Source organism: Phyllostomus discolor, chromosome X (assembly GCF_004126475.2).
Source record: "Phyllostomus discolor isolate MPI-MPIP mPhyDis1 chromosome X, mPhyDis1.pri.v3, whole genome shotgun sequence".
NCBI lineage: Eukaryota > Metazoa > Chordata > Mammalia > Chiroptera > Phyllostomidae > Phyllostomus > Phyllostomus discolor.
The window spans coordinates 6,734,142-6,756,234 of NC_050198.1; the positions used below are offsets into that span (position 1 = coordinate 6,734,142).

The 22,093-nt window shown below is 38.4% G+C and overlaps 1 protein-coding gene and 1 pseudogene across 4 annotated transcripts in view; one reads left to right on the plus strand and one right to left on the minus strand.

The window, feature by feature from the left end:
- CDKL5 (cyclin dependent kinase like 5) overlaps positions 1-22,093 on the plus strand; it is a 171,775-nt gene that overhangs the window by 105,624 nt on the left and 44,058 nt on the right. For all 4 annotated transcript variants that reach the window (XM_036017173.1, XM_036017172.1, XM_036017171.1 and 1 more), the window contains exons 8-12: positions 1,488-1,578; positions 4,390-4,579; positions 10,212-10,292; positions 14,579-14,730; positions 18,153-19,119. In XM_036017173.1, the coding sequence (XP_035873066.1) occupies positions 1,488-1,578; positions 4,390-4,579; positions 10,212-10,292; positions 14,579-14,730; positions 18,153-19,119 (1,481 nt within the window). The remainder of the gene's footprint in view (positions 1-1,487; positions 1,579-4,389; positions 4,580-10,211; positions 10,293-14,578; positions 14,731-18,152; positions 19,120-22,093) is intronic.
- Positions 13,736-13,852, minus strand: LOC114505926 (annotated as a pseudogene).

A 22,093-nucleotide genomic window follows, 5' to 3' on the forward strand; every position in this document is an offset into this window, starting at 1 on the left:
AAATACTAATATTTCTTCAAAATATGTCTTGTAAAGAAGTATTCATTAACTGAAGTTAGTGTTTTATTTTTCTGCTGTTTTTACTTTTTACTGTCCATTTTAGTAAATACTATTTCCCACTTTTCAAAACTGATATACACCTTAATTTTTACCTCTAATTTTAATGTTCTCGTTCTCTATAGCTATTCACAATGAATCCACATTGCTTTTGGTGAGTTAGATGAGTAATAAACTTAACTGCTGGTTTATTTTGTGACCCTAAAACCTTTTGAAAGGGTTTTGGTGGGAAATAGCAATAGATTCTAAAAGTAAAAAAGATACCTCTAATATGCTTCTCAGTCACATTAGGAAATGAAAATAATTTTGGCTTGCTTTGTTTTCATCATTGCCAACCATTACTTGTTTATATAATGGCTGGAACTGATCAGCAACAATAGATATACAAATACCATGAATCCCCACATAGCCAAATATAGTGACTCTCTTTAAATCATTAGTTTAGCTTTGACTTCTTGGCTTTTGTGAAACTTCATTTTGTTCCCAAGACTTGTATTTATTGAGAGAACTGTTTTTTTAAATATGCACTGAATGCTTATTAAAGCATGTGATAATTCTGAAAACATGGATTTCTTTAGCATAGAGGGAGATTTTTTTTAGTGAATATATATTTTAATTGACATATGAACAGCGGACTAACCTTTTAAAATAACAAGGGCACTATTAATAAACAGCTGATGAATAAGACTGTCAGCTGATTTCTCAAAAGTGACCTTGCAGGCAAGAAGGGGCTGGAAAGAAGTATTTCAAGTCATGAAAGGCAAGGACCTCCATCCAAGATTGCTCTATCCAGCAAAGCTTTCATTTAGAATGGAAGGGCAGATAAAGTGCTTCCCAGATAAGGTCAAGTTCAAGGAGTTCATCATCACCAAACCCTTATTTTAGATTTATCTAAGAAAAAGAAGATAAAAAGATATGAACAGTAAAATAACAGCAAACTCACAATAAATTAACCACCACACCTAAAGCAAACTAAGCAAACAACTAGAACAGGAACAGAACCACAGAAATGGAGATCACATGGAGAGTTAGCAACAGGGGAGTGGGAGGAGGAGAGAGGGGGAAAAGGTACAGAGAGTAAGTAGCATAGACGGTAGGTAGAAAATAGGGGGAGGGCAAGAATAGTACGGGAAATGTAGAAGTTAAAGAACTTATGACACATGAACGTGAAGTAAAGAGGGGGAATGTGGGTGGGAGGGGGTGTGCAGGGTGGAGGGGAATGAAGGGGGGGAAATGAGACAACTGTAATAGCATAATCAATAAAATATATTTTTTAAAAATAACAAGGGCACTATTAATAAACAGCTGATCAATACCAGTCGTTGTGTTCTTTTGATGTTCCTTTAAAATATTGCTAGCATTGAAATATTTTGCCAACAAGAAATTATTTCTTTTTCAAAGTTACACCTTTGGACTTTGCTGTTTTTCAGGTTTTGCTCGGAATCTATCAGAAGGCAATAATGCTAACTATACAGAGTATGTGGCCACCAGGTGGTATCGGTCCCCAGAACTCTTACTTGGGTGAGTTACTTTATCCACATGGAATGACATCTGCATATCTGCTGATCCTGTATTATTAGCTCTGGGATCATCTATGGAACATAAGAATGTCAGTTAATTAAATACCAGTTACCTATTCCAATGTAACAAATCACCCCAAAACTTAATGGCATAAAACCAAACACCATTTTATTTGCTTATGATTCTGAGTGCCAGTGATTTGAGGGAGTCATCAACTTGAGTTCAGCCAGGTGGTTCTTCTGTTGTTCTTAATTGGAGTTGCTAATGCAGCTACAGTCAGTTTGTGGGTCATCTGAGCTGGTTGGTTTATGGGGCTTTAGCCGGGACAGACCATCTGTATCCAATGGAGACTCGTCCTCCAATAAGCTAATCCAAATTTCTTTGTGTAATAACAGAAAAACTTCCTGCAGCATTAGGGCAAGCCCTAAACCAAAAGTAGTTTTCAAGCCTCTGTTTATATGTCTTTTGCCTCATGGACCAAAGCACATTATATGGCCAGGTCCTGATTCAAGGGATGGAGAAATGAACTTCACCTCTTGATGGGAGGAGTGGTAGGGTCCCATTACAATGTGGGAGATGTATGGAAATGGGGGGGAATCACTGTTGCCACCTTCGTGAATAATCTTTGACATTAAGAATGTGGATGTCCACAGAGGTTATGGACCTCTGTGAACTCACTGGGATGCATAGTCCATTTCTTCTGGGCGGGATTGTAATTTGAATTTACTGGACATTATTTGCCAAAGAAGAAATGAATATAAATTAGATCATTCATAGACCCTCATCTGAGGATTCAAGTATGGTAGGACTCGTTATAATATGGTTTTGTGTGTCAGTTGGCCCCAACAAGATAATTCTGAGGACAGTCCTATTGCAAAACTTTAGAGAGTATTTGCTGCCTAATAATACCTATGAGAGAACTTTAGTGATGTGTGGAAGGCACCCAAAGTAGATGAGGACTCCAAATAATTTGATCCAAATTGAATATTGCTAATTAATAATTGCAAGTATCAATACTAGTTGAAGAACCATGTTATTTGTGTAAAAATTCCATTGATATCAGTTGATATTTGATTAAGATTAATAATTACATTTTTGTACATTCTCAAGACTTTGTCTTTAACATTCAAAATAGTTCCAGCTGTATAAATTATTCAAATCAGTTGACAGAAGAAAAATAACGTTGGAGTGAGCATATAGAGATTTTCTGGGCATGTGGAGATTTTTCATAGGTTTCTCCTTCTAGCCCAAGTTTTCTCTGTCATAGGTATAAAGAAAGACCAGTATCCTTCCCTCGCCAACAACCTACCAAAAAAACCCCCAAAACTACATGGAGTTTCCTAATATGGTTCTTAGGTTTTTTATGGAAAGGAAATGAGATAAAATATTGACTTATTGTTCAGTGATTTATTGTCCTAGAAATGTATTCTGTATAGTGTTAACAGTGCTTTAATTTGGAATATTTGTTAAAAGTTTTGTATCACTACTATACCATTATAGTATTGTAGAATGTTATTCCATTTTTTCAGATATTTCATTTTGGCTTTCCCTTTTTAAAGCTAAGATTATTTATGTTTGAAACTAAAGAAAATACAGTTTCTTATTTAACCTACTATATATAATTTAACTTAAGGCATTAGATATTGGGGTATACATCTAATGGTGTTTTGGCGATACCTAGATTCTTGTGTATAGCCTCCATTTATTAATAACAATAAACTCATCCTACAAGAGAGCTAAACCCTAAATAATGGGGGGAAATGCTTTGAGGGGAATAGCTATCATAAAGCCTCATGTATAGAGTACAAATAGATTCAAGTAAATAATACAATAGAGTTTAGCCCCATCTTAGCTATTAGCAATTGTGACTGTGCAGTCAAAGGTTAAATAATATTCAGTGCTTGTTCTTTAAGAAGACACATAAGTCAGTAGTACAATTTTAGTAGACTGAACTCAAAAAAATGGATAAGGTTTAACTTTTTGACATTTAGAGAGCTAAAGGATAATTACCTAGAACAGTGATTTTTAAAACATACAGTGTGCTTGACTATTTAGTCAGGGGCACTGACCTCTTTTCCCTGAGACTGTCAAATAAAAAAATGACAATAGCCAATATAACAATAGCCATCTGGTGTGAATGCCCTGCCTTGAACCATGAACATATAGGTTATATAATAGAGTTGCTTCTTATTGGTCACATCACATAATTAGATTGTGTCTGATTGGTTAATTTGTGGTATAAGACATCCTTATATACAAATATAGGTACCTGATTTTTTAAAAAGTCACATGGAGCAATGTGGTAGGTAATTATTATTATTTTGTGTAAATCCATCAAAATTATACCTATTTTTGTCAGGTCAGCAAAAATATATATTTTTGGTTTGCCACAGAATTTTGTAATTAGTTTATGTCTACCATGAGTTGACAATTGCTGACCTAGAACATAAATTTCTTAGGAACATTTTATTCCCCAAGTGAGGTGTTAATCAGACATGTGCACTGTGTTTAGGTTTATTGAGGTGTTTATGTCCCAAATATACCCGAATGTGAATAGATTTCAACTTAATGTATGCTAAGTTGTTATTAAATTGATGGTTTTATTAGCATAGATTTATTCACTTGTGTTCTGAATTTTTACTTGAATATCCATAGTTCCTATTTTTATAGCCTCCCTTTTTTCCACATGGCACTTTTTAATTCCTTAAATACATAAATGTACTTTAAATCGTGAATCTGTTCAAAATAAGTTGGAAATTATTGAAATGCATTTCTTCAGTTGCCAAGATAATCTCCCCCTTTGCTTTTCAGAGCTCCCTATGGAAAGTCCGTAGATATGTGGTCAGTGGGCTGCATTCTTGGGGAGCTTAGCGACGGACAGCCTTTATTTCCTGGAGAAAGCGAAATTGACCAACTTTTTACTATTCAGAAGGTGCTAGGACCACTACCGTCTGAGCAGATGAAGCTCTTCTACAGTAATCCTCGTTTCCATGGGCTCCGGGTAAGAGGCTTTGCTAAAAACCAAAATGGAATCAGTACAGTGGTATTGTTCATTACACAATGGAAATGCATAGCTATTCCCTTTCTCATTACAGTGTTTATCGTCCCTATTATAATATTTTATTTTTGAATTTTATATAGTATTTGTGAATTTTAAAAAGTGGTCTGAATTGGAAAGTATGAGCTGCTTATGTTTTTCCTAATTTGCACATTCCAGTTTTTCAAAGTCTTTTCTAGTGTGTGTACTATTATATTCTAAACTTTGGTTATCTCAGAATGTTTCTTTATCCAATATATTAAGCATCCCCAAATTCATAAATAGTTGTTGCTTATTTGAGCAAACATTTGTAGTGATTTGAGGAAGATTATGAATTTTTAACATTTTACAAATTTAAATGTGCTGTTCTAGTGGCTATTTCTTGTTCGTCTGTTGACAGTGAAACATCATCTTCTTTTCACACTAGCACATTGCCTTGGCAAACCTTTTCTACACTTGCTAACTTTGTACAAAACTTTTCAGAGAATATATTAAAAAGGGTCTTAAAATATAAATTTTTGCGCTGGCTGGTGTGACTCAGTGAACTAAGCACCAGTCCTGTGAGCCAAAAGGTTGCTGGTTTGATTCCCAGTCAGGGCATGTGTCTGGGTTGCGGGTCAGGTCCCTGGTTGGGGGTGTACAAGAGGCAACCAATTAATGTATCTCTCACACATCAATGTTTTTCAACTGATTGATGTTTCTCCCCCTCTCTTTCTCCCTCTTTTCCTGTCTCTCTGGAAGTAAATAAATAAAATCTTTTATATATTTATTTATTCATTCATATATATATATAAACTTTCTCCAAATGAGAGACAACCAGCTTGCAAAAAACACCTCATGAGAGTGGCCAGTTATAGGCTCTTTCTTTCTTTCATCTACCCACAAAGCTATATTTTTAGTTGTCAACTACCCTGTTCGGGCCAGTATGCCAATTGGCAGTGGCCATTGTAGGGAACTATAAAATAAGCTCACCACCACTTCTTTTCTTTCTCTTAAGTACATAATTCTCAAAACATGTTTTCTTGACATTTGCAAAGCACATTGTTTCTTCCATTGACTTGCTGGACTTCAGTTTACTTCACTTTGAAGAGCACCCCTCCTCACACATGAGTGTCCAACATAGCACCCACTCTTGAATGTGAAAGGAAGGAGTGAATGGAAGTGCAGAGTTTCTCTCTCATTTCCTTCCTGTTTTCTCTCTCTCTTCCAAGTCTGTTACCTCCAGCAAGTTTCTCTTTTCTCCTTTTATTTGTGATTATGTAAGCCAACAATTAGCCAAATTATGACCATAAATTAGGATGCATGTAGTTCAACAATTGTTATTAAGCATTTGTCATGCTAGATGCTAAAGGTATGAGATTGGGTAGGAGTTACCCTCAGTCTAACAGAAAAAAAACCTATTCAGATACAAAGTTATTCATAATTCATGAATTCCTGTTTTACTGAGAATACATCCAAACTCCTTCCCATAGCTTATGATACCTCGCCTGATCCAAGCCCTTCTAGCTCCCTGACCTCTGTGCACACTGCTCTGCATTCCCTTCCCTCTCCAGACTCTCACCACACTTGCTTTTCTTTGTCTTTGATTTTCATAAACATTCCAAGGTTTTTCTAATTTCCTGAATTTGAGACTTGTGCCTCCTTTCAGTAAAGGCACTTCCCCTTGTGCAACCCCTTCTCATTTTGTAAATTTCGGCTCCAAGAGTGCCCCCTCTCTCTGACCCCCCAACATACTACCGCCACCTTCTTTCTATTGTATTGTCTTCCATAGCACCCTTTTCTCCCCATCAGAGCACTTACCATAGTATGTAATTATTTTGTTTGTTTTATTGTTAATTATTTATCTAGTTCTCAACCCCTAGAATATAAGCTCCCCAAGGGCAGAAATCAGGTTTTATCGGTGTATTTCCAACATCACTGAGCATGTGACCCAATCTGTGTTGTCAGCACATAAGTTCAAGTATGTTTCCTTTCTGTCCATCTCTAATACTACTTTCACTCTTACACCTTTTACCTAAACTATTTGACAGCTGCTCCCAAACTGATCACTCCAACTTCCTCTAGTCACTTCAGTCTTTTCACATTGCCTTTAGAATGCTCTCCCTCAAACCTCAAATTTAATTTCATCTCCTTTATGTTTAAAAGCCCCTACAGGATTGCTGGTTATGTTTAAACTCCCTTGGGGCAGCAGTAAGAACCCATGGCTCCTAGCCCTCCAGCTTCATCTCCTACCTTTCCCGTCCCTTTGCCTCTGCAGCCACATTGACCTCCTCACCATTTCCTTGACATGTTGCTTCCGTAGTGCTGTATTTTCATTTCTATAATGCTCGCAGTGCTCACCCCACTCCTGGAAAGCTCTTCCTTCTCCCTCCCCTAGACTCATGTCAAATGTCCTCCCCCAAGTAAAGCCGTTTTAGACTCCTCCAAGGGAACTGATGACCCCTCCTTCTGTGCTCCTGTAGCACTTTGATCATTTCTCTGGCAGGACTCACTCACTGCAGTCTCTTTAGCCAGTTTGCAAGTATGTATCCTCACTGGACCAGTAATAAATTCCTTGAGGAAGGGAGCTGTCATGTTCACCATTGTATTTGCAGTACACCTAGAATAGTGCCTACTGGGTTGAATAGCATTAAATGATTGAATATTTGACTTCAGGATTTTAACTCTAACATCTAGATCCTCAAGCTTTTGCCTGCTGGCTGCCTTGTTCTTTGCCTGGTTGAAGAGGCTCTTGTGCTAGATTCCCTGAAGAGAGCGTAAACAAATCTGTCATGGTATCCGGCCTTAATAACTTACAAAACTAGCTGAAGAGTTAAAATGTTTGTGCATGAAATAATTAGAAAGCAATACAGTTTATAATTAAGCATGGTGTATAATAAAATGCTGCATTCTTTCCTACATTGTACTAACATTTTCTAATACATCTCAATGTGGTTGAGACCATGAGAGTGCGAAACATTCTGGAGAGTTAGAAATCATAGTTGGCTGCATTCCCTAGGCAATGATTTATGTAGAATTTGAAATTTGAAATGGATATTGAAGAATAAGTGGCATTTGGATTGGATAGGTCACATGAAGGCCATCTTTTCCTCATTTGTCTTTGGTCCTATTTGTTCCAGACTCGCTCACTGAACAGTGTTATCTGCAAAGTGCTAGAGAGCACATGACAACACTGCTTACAAATATCCTTCAGAAAAATTGCTCCTTCCATGACACTTTGGTTTTTATAGACCTTAATGTTTTTACATTTTAGTCTTTAAGATTTTATGGTGTTTTAGCTAAATTAGTTTAATCTATTTGGGGGGTTAACAGCATCTTTTGAGGGACAGTCTTCCTTTATCATTTTACCTGAGAATGTTTGAAACAGGTAGCTAAGCACATAGGTCATGTGACCTGCAAGAGCTGTGAAACATGGACTCACCAGTAACTAGCCTGGTGTTATTTGTATTTTGCTTTAGTTGTATAGAGATTGGAAAATGACCAAGATGTTGTTTTAATGGTGTGCACATTATTTTGAAAAAGTAACAATTGTTCTCCCATAGTATAGGGCATAGACTATGGAGTTAAGACTGTGGGGTTCAAAGCCTGGTTCCATATTTACTAAATGACTAGACAAGTTTCTTGTGCCTCTGTTTCTTCACATATAAAACAATGATAATAGGAGTTCCACCTGATGGGGTTGTTGTGAAGATTAAATGTTGTATGCAAGATGCCCAGAGCAGTGCCTGAGACATAGTAAGTGCTCAGTAAGGAGGGAGGGAAGGAGGAAAGAAAAGGAAGGGAGAGAGGGAGGAAGAAGGAAAGGAGGAAGGGAAAGAAATAAGGGAGGGAAGGAAAAAGAAAGACCCATTGAATGGGATATGCTTTAAACTTCTGTGCTTGAGTTTTGCTTATTTGTTGAATTATTAGAAGGGTAGTTTTCATTCAAAAGCACATAAAATTTTTTTAAGCTAAGAGTTTGCTTGGTTATTTTTTATCATGATATTTCTAATATCTTTTGACTTTCAGCATTTCTTATCAAAGAAATGTTACTCTGAAGGGGAAAAAGGAAGGAGTATCTGGTAACATAAGATAGACCTCATAAGCAAAGTATCATTAAGATGTACCAGCATAGTCTTTTATCACAGCAAGACAGGTATCCATCTCTCTCTTTGGGCCAATAATTAATGCTCTGATAACACCCAAAGAACCTCTACATCTCTCTGAGAAGTGCCTAGGTTTGGAAAGAGTGTGGGTTTGGACCACAGACTTGGGAGCAAAGTACTAGTTCTTATTGCTTTTTAATTATGTTACTTGTCTCATACAAGTTAATTTGAACTTTCTGATCATCACTTCCCACATTTCTAAAATAAAAAGAATGATAATTGCTAAAATGCCTCACGTAGCATCGCTTTCCTCAGAAATCAATGTTCGGTTATTGCCTTTGTATCTGTGTTAATTAAGTTCATGGCATTTCTTCTACTTCCTTTATGTACAAGATGCTGCTCTACTTTTCTCCATCCTTACATTTTTCTTATCTTTCAAATATTAGCTATGGATTCTTTGTTCTACAGCTGCAAACCACCTTGGTCTCTCCTTTCTGTGAGCTCCACGTGGAATTTATGGCTGTGCAGTTCAGTACTGATTCCTTTCCCACACGACTGAAGAGTGCTTGAGTGCAAGGTTTAGGTCTTACCCATATTCTCTCTCCTGCCCTGCCCGGCACAGTGAGGGATGAGGTCATAATCACTCCTAAATGCCTTGTTTGAAGTTTCCCACACAACCAATCTTCCCATCTACTTGCTTAGCATGCTTAGGCATTTCAGTACTTTGAAATGTGCTTATGTAGGTATAAAGAAAATATATATTGAAAGCAAAATAGCCCTCCCACTGGGAGGGAGTTCATGGAGTTGGGCTAATACTTTATCATCCGCTTAGATACTGTGAAATATGAGTTGACAGAGGGAAGGACAGAACATCTAAATAAGCTTGACCTCTTCCCTTCATTTTATTTAAAAATACATTTGTTAATTTAGGAGCCTGTTTGCCTTCTGTTCCAACTTACATAAAGGAAGAAATTGAAAACGTGATCAAAAGTGTATATTAAAAGCAATAATAGAATGTGTCTGAATTCATTATTTCTATTGTACCTCTGCGGCCTTTCAGGTACTGGCCTCTGTCTTTTTCTTTTGTTACTTCTCTAATTTTCAGGAGTACATGATACCTTGTTGTAAAAAAGACAACAATGGTCTGTATAAGCAGAGAAGTTCTGTATAAACTGTATTATAACTGAATTATCTATATAAGAAGGCAATACTATATCATACAGTATCAAATTTTTATATTTTGGTTTGTTTTGCGTGCTTCAGTGTTATCTAACAAGATTTAAGTATCACCTTTCACCTGTGAGTTTTCCTGTTATTTAACACCCAATTCTATTAATCCATACTTCAAATACATAGACACCAAAAGTAATATACATGTGAAATAAATTTGAATTGATTGGTACTAGGGCAATAACTTCCATTTGTCTGCCACCTTCTACAGCAATGACAGTGCGTGCACACACATATCTTCCCCATGTGCTAACAACACACCTGTCATGTTGTTCTTCCAGTTTCCAGCTGTTAACCACCCTCAGTCATTGGAAAGAAGATATCTTGGAATTTTAAACAGCGTGTTACTGGACCTAATGAAGGTGGGACAAATTGATGTCATATGAAACTTCTTTTGGTTTGTGGGTTCTCTTGTGTCTTAATTGTGACCATAGCCTGCTTTTATGAATTAAGTGTTTTGTTATTAGATGTATAATAGTGAATAATGGGGGATTATATCATGTTAAAAGGCATGGAATTTATTGAAAATATTAGCAGTATCTGGTATTGTAACATTCCATCTAAGCAGGACTGTGAGATACCTAAATTATATTCCTAAAATTGACAGAATAATGACAATCTAAATATAAATAATAAGAAATAATTAAATTTACTCAGTACTCAAGAGCTGCTCAGGTATAAGGTTTTAAAACAAATCTTAAAATGAATGTTGAAAGAAAAGAGATTCTAACAGTTTTTGCATGATATTTAAGGCCTCCCATAAGGTTATTTTACCAGTGAACCTAATTCTGCTCCTTTTTAAATTTGGCCTCTTCTCCCCAAGACTTGGCTCTTTCTGGCTCTTCTTTTGACACAGATAATTGACCCCACTTCTACTACTGTGGCTGAGTGTGTCCCCATGCAGAACATCTTCCTTGTCTGGAGTGCTGAAAATGATCTCACCGTTTTTTATTCATGTTTTTCTTCCCTAGTAGACAGAGTCAGCCCCTTGAGTAACAACTGGGTTTGGGCTTTTTTTTTTTTTTTTTGCTCATTTATTCATATTTCTTCAGCTTTTAGTACAGCCAGCCAGTACATAAGCAAGTGCTATTGTTGTTGTTTTTTTTTTTAATAGTAGACCTTCAAAAAACAGTTGTTAATGGATCAGGTTTATTTTATGCCCATTCAGACAACCATTAAAATTAGAGGTGGTTACACTGTGCATAGGGACTTTAAAGGCATACTTAGCACAGTTGCAAATTGCGGAGCAGTGCCCTCAGAACTTTGCTGTGCTTTAAACGATGGTAATCTGTGTGCCAAGGAACACTGTAAATAGGCGTGGGGACAGGGGTGGGGAAGAGAGCATGGCCTTTGGGGAAGGCCATGTACCATAAAACCTTTCATAGACATTCTCAATATTCATTAACCTAGAAAGTCTTTCAGAAACCCCACAGCAAAGAAGCAATTCTGTCTCACCCAACATTTCCTTAATTTAATTACATACTGAATACTTTTTAAAAAATAAAACTCCATAGCACTAGTGTTCTTCTGAACACAGTTTGAGAGATGCTATTAAAAAAAAGAACCCCAAGACTCTTTCAGCTTAATTAAACATAAATTATCTCTTAAATCAGTTGGGTTTTATCAATATGTTCTTTCAGTCAATATTTATTTATCAGGGTCTTAATTATTTGGTAACTTTAAAAATGTAAATAGAATAAAATAGAAGAACTGAATTAAATGCTATTTCATGTTTTCTGCATTGTCTTTTTTTAGCTAAAAATAATTAAACTTTCTGTGTTAAATTGTCACCAAATGTAATTACCAAGCATCAGTGTGGTGGTACCTAGTAAAATCTAGCACAGCTAAAAGTACAAAGATAACCTGAATCTTTCTGCATTTATACAAGTTTGGAAGTTAAGCAGTCCAATTCCTATTTATTTAATATATTTACCCTCAAATTTCCTGAACATTAAAAAACTTTTATTGAAATATATATTCATAAGGTATACAAAGTATGTATATATCGCAGTTACTTTTTATAATGTAAGCCTATCTATGTAACCCCACCCAAACTGAGGTATAGAATATTATGATCCCCTCTCAGACTCTATACTCCACCTGCCCCTACTCCTGGAAACTGTGATTCTGACTTGTCACCAAAGAGTAATATTGCCTTTTTTTCCTTTTTTTTTTAATGGTTGCCTCTCAAGTGCCCCCTAATGGGGGACCTGGCCTGCAACCCAGGCATGTACCCTGACTGGGAATCGAACCAGCAACCCTTTGGTTCTCAGTCCGGCTCTCAACCCACTGAGCCAAACCAGCCAGGGCTATTATTGCCTTTTTATGATTGAATATTAATATAAATAGGATTAGTCCTTTTGTCTTTTAGTTATTGTTGAAGATGAATTTGAAAAATAAATAGTACCATTTACCCTTTCGTGAAGAAATATATTCTCACCCTGGCTGGTGTGGCTCAGTGTACTGAGTGCTGGTCTGGGAACTGAAAGGTCACTGGTTCAATTCCCAGTCAGGGCATGTGCCTGGTTTGTGGGCCAGGTCTCTAGTTGGGGGCATGCAAGAGGCAACCGATCAATGTATCTCTCACACATTGATGTTTCTCTACCTCTCTCCCTCCCTTCCCCTCTCTCTAACAGTAAATAAATAAAATCTTTTAAAAGAGTAATATATTCTCTATGCCAGGGGTGTCAAACTAATTTGCACCAGGGGCCACAGCAGCCTCATGGTTGCCTTCAAAGGGCTGAAATAATTTTAGGACTATATAAATGTAGCTACTCCTTAACTGTTAAGGTGTTGAAATTACATTCAGCCCTTTGAAGGCAACTGCAAGACTGATGTGACCCCCAGTAAAAGTGAGTTTGACACCCTGTGTCTCTGCCATTTCCTAAAAGCAGATTTGATCATTTTGTCTGTATGTAAGTACCTAAAATGGCCATTTCATTCTGCATCTGTTTATATATATCAGCCATGTTATTGGGGATTCAAGTCTCCAGAATTAATCCAAGCCCCTAATAACTTAAAGAATAGCTGCACTGATTATATGGGTTCTATTTTAGTTAAAAAATTGTTTTATGCTTTCCTCATTATGACCTCATCCTTCCAATTAATTTGAAAATTAACAGCTATATTCATAAATGTAAAATAGGTCTTTGTGTGTATGCATAGTAATTTCTACTGTTGATAATCTTAAATACATTAAAATAGCACTTTAATGCTAGTGGATATTTGGCTTCTGAAAGGTGATGTGTACTTCTAATTTAAAATACTACTCAGAGACTAACTTTCCTTTGTTTAAACCAGTATCATGCAGTTGAAACTGTTTCGATGTTAACTGTTTTAACTGCCTGTGAGACCAAAATCATTTTATATGCCTCCACAGTTTTTGTTTTCTAATAAGGAAAAAGAAAGAAGTGAGATAATTTTACAGTTGTATCTGAGTCAGCGTGAATATAAATCCATTTGCATGTAAACAGTGGCTTCGGTTTCCTGATTCTGACCCAAAAGGAATGTTTCAATATATGATAGGGATCTTCAACCTCGATAGTAATCAAAGATATAAATTAAAATAAGTATGAGATGCCATATTTAAAATATCTAATTTACAAGTACTAAAAAGGGTAATACCTATTGTCGATGAAGGTGCCAAAAAATTGGTAGACTCTCAGTTGCTGAGAGCAGTATCATTTGAGACAAACTTCCTAGGGGGGTAGTTTGGCAACACACAGAAAATAATCCTTAAATGTTAGCATACCTACCAGTTCCATGTTTAGGAGTTTGTCCTGTGAAAGGGATCGTGGATGTATGCAAAGATTTCAGGTGTTCGTCACAGTATTAATTATCATAGTAAAAATCGACAGCCATCTAAATATAGGAGATTGGTTAAATACTACACTTGATCTTAGCCAAAAGGCCGAGAAGCGATGGAGATTGGTTAAATAAATCATGGTATATTCATACTACAAACTTCTATATAGTCATTTAAAAACATATTGTGAAGTTTTTTGTTGCAACATTGTTCATAATAAAAGAAGGGAAACAACTGAAATGTTATCATTAGGGAATTGCTAAAAAAGAAAAACCTAAGGTCCATCCATAGACTTGAAAATCTTTACTGATATGAAATGATCTCATAAGATCTGATGTCTAGTGGAAAGAAAACTAAGCACAGACCATTGTGTATATGCTACTCTTTGGGTGGAATAAAAGGAGCAGATAGAGGTATATACACAGTATCTATGGAAGGATACACAAGAAACTGCTAACATGGGCTGCCTCCAGAGAGGGGGAGAGGAGAGAGATGAAGAATGTGTATTCTTTCATGTGAATATATACGTATTCCAAAAATATTTAAAATGGTGGAATGATGCTGTACATAATGTTTTTGATTAGTAAGTGAAAAGTGCAGGATACAAAACTTAAGTGTATAATATGAGCCAGAAAATATTATGTGTGATATTCAAAAAGGGGCTGGGAGGGCATATCCCCAGATGCCAGCAACAGTAAGATTTTGGATGATTTAGATAGTCTTTTTTTAAGTGTTTTGGACTGAACTGTGTTTGCTAGGTATTATTTTAAAAAAATAAGGTTTTTAAGGCAGATTAAATTTGATGTTGTAACGTTCTTTCCAATCCTAACTTTATTTCCTAAGAATTTATTGAAGTTGGACCCAGCTGAAAGATACTTGACAGAACAGTGTTTGAATCACCCTGCATTTCAAACCCAGAGACTTTTGGATCGCTCCCCTTCAAGGTCAGCAAAAAGAAAACCTTACCATGTGGAAAGCAGCACTTTGTCTAACAGGTAAATATGCCCTTTTAAGGAAATGCAGATGCAGTGTTGGTCTTACAAGTAGGTGGAGGAGGTGGGTGCTTAAATGATGCAATTAGAGATAAGAAGGAAAGCCCTCTTTATTCAAAAATATCTTCGTTATGCTTATTACGTGATTCAGAACCACAATTTAAGAGTTGTGTGGGTCTTACAGACTTTCTCATCTTTAACAACTATATTATGGAAACCTATGCATTCCCTGGGAATGGTAGCATGGGTTAACAACAAAGAGGGGTTCTAGCCTCATGAGCCAGAAGATTCTGTGTAAATGGGACCCAGAGGTTATATATACCTAGGGAAGAAGGGCAAGTTAGAGCAAAGAGATTTCTGGAGGGAGAAGAGGAAACCAAACCCACGTGGGTGGGAAGGTACCTAGGACAGTCTTTGCAACTGAACCAAGTAGGTCTGGCTCTATAGAAGGATCTCGTGTTTTTGTTGCTCTTATATTTTAAGTAATATTTGACAGGGTTTGTTTGTTTGTTTGTTTTCATAAGAATAAGAATATGAAAATAGTAAAGTCAGTTTGGAAGACAGTGATTTAAAAATTTTTAAATACAATTTTCAGCATAATCTTTTTAAAAAGTCCCTCTATTTCTGGGGATGGGGAGACTCACACGGGATTGGACCACGCAGTCACCTTCTCTCTCCAGAACTGCCATTCCGTGGTTTTGTTAGTTGCATTTACAGGAGAGCAGAATGATTGTCACAGGCCCTGTCTTCCTTCCTCTCCCAAGAAGCTGATCTTGTCGTCTGGTGTTGCTTAGTCTGTGGGAGATAGGAAATAGTTTCTCTCATGTACTATTAGAAGAGAAATAGAAAACAATAATTCTTAATATGAAGCTTTTTAAGTATAAATTTTCTTATTTTCCCCCAATTTTCTCTCCATGTCGAATAACTATTCTTAATGTAATGGAATTTTGAAAGCTCAAGATCTAGTACTTTTTAGATCTGTGAGTGCATCCATATATTGAAAAATGGGGACACCGATAATTGAACAACAATAAAAAGGGGTTTATATGTGTATATTACATTCACTTCAGTGGTTGTCCATTTAACACAGTTTCCTTACAATTATGTATCAAAGAGATGGAATTTTCAAAGCAGTTTTTTTATTGCTGTGCTTGACAGGGCTCCAATTTGAAGACAATTTGATGCCCTCTCCATGTAGAAATTATGTACAAAGCTCAGTGCCTTCAGGTTAATAGCAAGGCAGAACCTTTCAGGATAGCAATTTAGAATCGTAATACATTTGTGGAAAACCTAACTCTGACAAATGCTTCTACCTTAACTAACTTTATAGTGTCCCTTTTCTCATTAGAAAGTGTATCCTACATTGATTGTTATGAGTATGTCCTTCACATGTAGGTTTGTTTGTGCTCCTCATTGAGAGCAGTGTTTCTAAGTGTTTCAAAAACTCTAGCAGCTGCCTTCACTTTTCTCTATCCTTTTTTGGCTGGAGCTTCAGACATTTCACAATATTTGCATGTGTTATTTCTGCTATTACTCTTTCTAGGCCTGGAGGAGAAAGGGGAGGAAATAGGGTTATGAGAGCCCAGGGGAGCCAGGCAGAAGGAGCCACCCTGTGGGAGCTATAATCCAGAGGGACACAGCTATGGTCCGAGTCAGGGTGCTGATGCTAGGGAGGAACAGGGAAGACAGCCCCCACCCTTTGCACTGCTAAGCCCAACTGGGAGTTAGATGGCAAGGGAGCCTGGGTGACACAGTCTACAGGCTCCTGAGGCCCAGGCCGGGGCAGAGAGGAGTGGTGAATGGCTTGGAGGTTGGGCAAATAGAGAATAACCAACACACTTAATCATATGTACTTATGGGTGAGACTATTTGTCTGTCATCATTTGGGGTTTTGGAAAGTTGCAAAGATATTCTAGTTACCAAGATAAAAATTGACAAACGACTCTGGAGACTGTCTGTTATTGACTGGGAATAGACTCTGTTGACATCATTTAACAGAAAGCGAAACTTGCCTTTCTTTGGAATTTCATTCTAGGTCTGGGATCTGCCATTTAGTTAGCTTTTATCTGAGTGACCTTATTTACTGCTGAAATTCTTGTAACCCAACTGTGAGAGAATAGTGAGTGCATTTGGAAGATGGGGCCTTCCACACTAGTGCAGGCTTGCTAGACATCAGATATACCTGGTAACACTCTGAACAGTAAGAGGAGAGGGAAAGGGCCCTGACCTTTGATGCCTGAGCAAGTGGGTTCTTAGAGAAAATGGGAAGGCATGGTTTCACAGATTACCATTCTACAGGGGAAAAAAGTGTGACTCTCCTTCCAATTAGTGTGTGATGGAAACAGAACTCTTCCCAAATCAAACCGTCTTTAGCAGTAACAATATTTGCAGTAAAATTTCCTGAATGCATAGTAAAAGGGAATTATTTATTACTTAAAAATGTTCTTACCTATCTGTAGCTACAGTTTGATCCTTTAATTACAATAGAACAAAATGATCTTGCTGTGATATCATTTTCAGCTTTCATATATAGGACAAGATTTTCCTCCAGATTTATAATTTATGTTTTGAAACAAGTAGGAAGTGAAGCTTTAAATCCTAAAGAAGGCCTCAGTCAGTTTGGAATAATGACATGTGAAATGAAGAAGAGAAGAAAATGTGTCTTTTGGAGAGGAATGAACTCTTTACATCTTTGTGGTCCAGTTAGAGACAGATTCTTATTGCGTGTACAAAGAAGTGTCTGAAGTACCCCAACAATTGCCGCTTCTCTAAAACATAAATATTAATCATCATGTTTTCCAACAAACGTCACCAGGCAGCTTACATTTCTTTTTAGAGTGTCATTTTTCTTTTATTGAGTACATTGTGAGAATTCTCATTCTTTGATGATACAGGCTAAAGACAAAAGAGACACTGGTGTCTGTATGTGTATGCTGTCAGTGTATACCTCTGAGGCAGGCTCTTGAGTTTGGCAAATAAAAACATAGCTCAAGAAACCCAGTGACCTTCAAGTGTAAATGTTGCCTTCTGACATTCAAGCAGACAAAAGATAAAGAGTTTTTCTGTAGCTTACCTCTCACCTTCTTACTGGGCGTTCTGTAACCAACACTCATATGAGCAGCAACATGGCAAAAGTATGTTTCCCCAGACTATCAGTTAGAAACTGTATAGGCAGCAAGTTAGCTGAGCTCTTAAGGATGCGCAAATCATTTCATCAGGACCAGTGCTTTGTTGCAGAGTGACTTGATCTAAGGCACTTACTGCTATTGGTTAGTTGTTATTTGTTGACCCTAGTTTGAGAGATTTAATATTTTTAGTCTTTGAAGTGTTTTAGGTATTTCTTCTTTTTTTTTTTTAATAAAACTTTGTGTGTATTTGCTATTAAGGAAAACTGATGTACATTTTTTGGTTTGTTTTTAACATAGAAGCCAAGCCAGCAAAAGTGCTGCTTTGCAGTCTCACCACAGGTCGAACAGCAAGGACATCCAGAACCTAAGTGTGGGTCTGCCCCGGGCTGACGAACCTCTCCCTGCCAATGAAAGCTTCCTAAATGGAAACCTTGCTGGAGCTACTCTTAGTCCCATGCACACCAAAACCTACCAAGCAAGCAGCCAGCCTGGGTCCACGAGCAAAGATCTTACCAACAACAATATACCACACCTTCTCAGCCCGAAAGAAGCCAAGTCAAAGTCAGAGTTTGATTTCAATATTGACCCAAAGCCTTCGGAAGGCCCAGGCACAAAGTACCTCAAGTCGAGCACCAGATCACAGCAGAACCGGCACTCATTTATGGAAAGCTCTCAGAGCAAAGCTGGGACACTGCAGCCCAGTGAAAAGCAGACTCGGCACAGCTACATTGACACCATTCCCCAGTCCTCTCGGAGTCCATCCTACCGGACCAAGGCCAAAAGCCACGGGGCATTGAGTGACTCCAAATCTGTAAGCAACCTTTCCGAAGCCAGGGCCCCAATTACAGAGTCCAGTACCAGTAGGTACTTCCCATCCAGCTGCTTGGACTTGAACTCTCCCACCAGCCCAACACCCACCAGGCACAGTGACACAAGAACTTTGCTCAGCCCCTCGGGGAGAAATAACCGAAGTGAGGGCACTCTCGACTCACGCAGAACCACAGCCAGACATTCAAAAACCATGGACGAGTTGAAGCTGCCAGAGCACGTGGACAGCAGCCATTCTCATTCTCTGTCTGCCCCTCATGAATCCTTTTCTTATGGACTGGGCTACACTAGCCCCTTCTCCTCCCAGCAGCGTCCACATAGGCATTCCATGTATGTGACCCGGGACAAAGTGAGAGCCAAAGGCTTGGACGGAAGCTTGAGCGTAGGACAAGGGATGGCAGCCAGAGCCAACAGCCTGCAGCTCTTATCACCTCAGGTACAGCTAAGAGCCTTAACCAGATGTGTTGGCTCACCATGGGGAGATGGTGGAGGGGTGAATAGGGTCAGTCTGCAATTTTCCCTACTATAGGAGGCTGTATTTTCTTGATAGGATGCATTTAGGGACACAGTACTTGAAGGACCAATCTGTTAAAAAAAAAATTTATGTAAGCCAATTATTGAGTACTCAGACCTCAAAAAGCTTTTTAGAAATCTGTTTTATCAGATGTTCCTTTTTGGCATATTTTGTTGAGAGCATCCTATTTTCTTTTATTGTAGAGTTCATTGACTATATGTGGGTGTGTTTTTCATTTTCTTAAAATTTAGTGTCAGTTTATGGGGATTTTTCTCTAATCACTCCAGACCACTTTTGCTTAAATCATACCCTTTACTAAGACCTTACTCAATATCTTAACCAAACTGAAAAGTTTTAAATTTATCTAGAACTATGGAGAAATTTAACATTGGGCCAGGACAAATGTTAATATTTAGTCTTGGATTGTTTTTAAATCTCAGGGCAATGTTTTTTGCATAATACTTCCTCCATCTTAATTGATCTTCAGACTCTAGAACTGACACATCTGTTTATCTTTTTTTAATCCTCACCTAGGATATTTTATGTTATTGATTTGAGAGAGAGAAGAAGAGAGACAGAAGGAGAGAAACATCAATGTGAGAGAGAAATATTGATCAGTCTCCTCTCATGTGCACCCCAACCAGGGATGAACCCACAACCTAGGCATGTGTCCTGACCGAGGGATCAAACCTGCAACCTTTTGGTGCATGGGACAACGCTCCAACCACCTGAGCCACCCAGCCAGGGCCTGACACCGATCTGTTTAAAAGCAGCAGCGTTCTTGCAACAAAACATTTTTTTAAAAATTTCATTTATTCATTTTTAGAGAGGGAAGGGAGGGGGGGAGAGAGAGAGAGAGAGAGAGAAACATGAATGTGCGGTTGCTGGGGGTCATGGCCTGCAACCCAGGCATGTACCCTGACTGGGAATCGAACCTGCGACACTTTGGTTCGCAGCCCACGCTCAATCCACTGAGCTACACCAGCCAGGGAAAGCATTTTTTTTTTAAGAATTACATTTTTGTGATATTAAACACTCACCTGCATCAAAGAAATGAAGGTGGAGAAAAGTCAATGTGAGAAGGAGAAGAGTTTCATGTAGGGAAAGTCCTCCCCTTTTAGAGGCTATGAAAATAAGTTCATCTGCTTGTATAAGAACTTTAGAAAATATGGATGGAAAATGTCATAGGAGGCTTAGCAAGATAAGTGCAGGGTAGAGGGGATTGGCAGTGACGAGCAGTGCAGTAGGTATAGCAAAGTAGCCAAGAGCTCAGCCAGGAAGCCAGGCAGACCTGGGTTTGTATTCCAGTTCCGCTGTGTGCTTCTCACTGTGAATCTGGGAGAGTGATACAAGCTCTCTGTGCCCCAGATTCCTCATCTAAGTGTTGTTGTTAGGATTAAAGACAGTGTATAAAGCACTGTGCCCAGTGCTCGGCACAGAGTAAGCGCCAAATTTTAGTTGCTGTTACTGCTTCTGTGGTGAGGGCTGTTCTTTGGACATGGAATACCTCTATGCTGGGTATTCTCAGGTTCTTGCCTTTGAGAAACTTATCTTCTCTCAGGGAAGATTAAATTATACATGATAACAATGAATTAATTAGGAACCACATTCCTGTGGCACTCAGTATAAATAGAACTTGAGAACAGGGAAGAGAGCATTGTGAGCAGGAGCAGTCAGAAATGACTTTAGGGGCAACTAAAGGTCTGGCTGTGAGCTAGGATGTAGAGAGAGGTTTTGGAAGGCTAAAGAATGAAGATGTGTTCAGTCATGTACTGAATTAGACACCATGATAGGCTCTAATTAGAAAGATGAAAAAGATGTGCTTCCTGCCCTCTTGGAGTGTGTGGGCTGGGGTGAAGGTCGCACACTTGCCAATGTATAGCTCATTATAATACTGTTTGGCTGCATGCCTGTGCTGTCTAGAGGTGTGCGTGCCTTAGGGACAAAGGGGTGGCACAGTTGGGCAGTGGCTTGTGGAAGGCTCCCAGGGGAGGTGGTATCTGAGCAGAGACTCCTAGGACTTAACTATGGAAAGAAAATGAAGTCAACATCAGAAAAGAGGTTTGGTGGAAGGGCAGAAAAGAACATTGCAAGGAGGAGGAGGGTAAAAAAGACATTAAATAGCATGGTATGCCACAGGGATTACAACTTGTTCCACCTTGCTGGAATGGAAATGCAGGATTTGGAGTGGTTTTTGTAATAATCCAAGGATGAGATGAGGAGAGAATGTTCTGGACTGTCAGTGCCAGTGGGAAAGCAGGGGAAGAGTGGGTTTTAAAGGTCCCTCAGCAGTGGAAAGAACAGGGCTTGTGAATTGAAGGACTGAATATAGGAAAAAGAAAGCCTTCAAGGTCGCTTTTCTAGGAGCTCTTTTTCAGAGTACAAAAGAGGACTTTTGAAGACACTGAATTCAACAGATGAGCACGCTGAGGCTCCAAGAAGTCGGCTGAGTTGCCCAAGTTTACCCAACTAGATCATGAGGCAATGTCCAGGTCCCCAGCCGGCACTCATTGTACTATATCATGCTGACATGTTGAACTTGAAGTGACCCTGAGCCTTTAAGCAGAGGTGTTCTCCACGAGGTTGGAAAGACTGTCTGGCGCCCAGGTGAGGGGAGGGGCAGGAGAAGCCATGACTGGAGTCAGAGCAGTGGTTAGAGGAGCCCCGAAGGAGTCCTTCTAGAGAGGAGAGAACCTCTAGTGCTCACAGAGATCTCTAGAGCCTGGCAGGGGCACATAGACAATAAGGTCAATCCCAGGTAAAGTATGCCAGCACTAAGTGAAGTGTAAACAGAGAAGTAGGACAAACAAAAAGCTTTAACTTAGAAAAAAGGACAAGTGGACTAGCGCTTTGAGAGTTCCAGAAAAAAGACTTTTGTGAACATGGTAGAAATAGA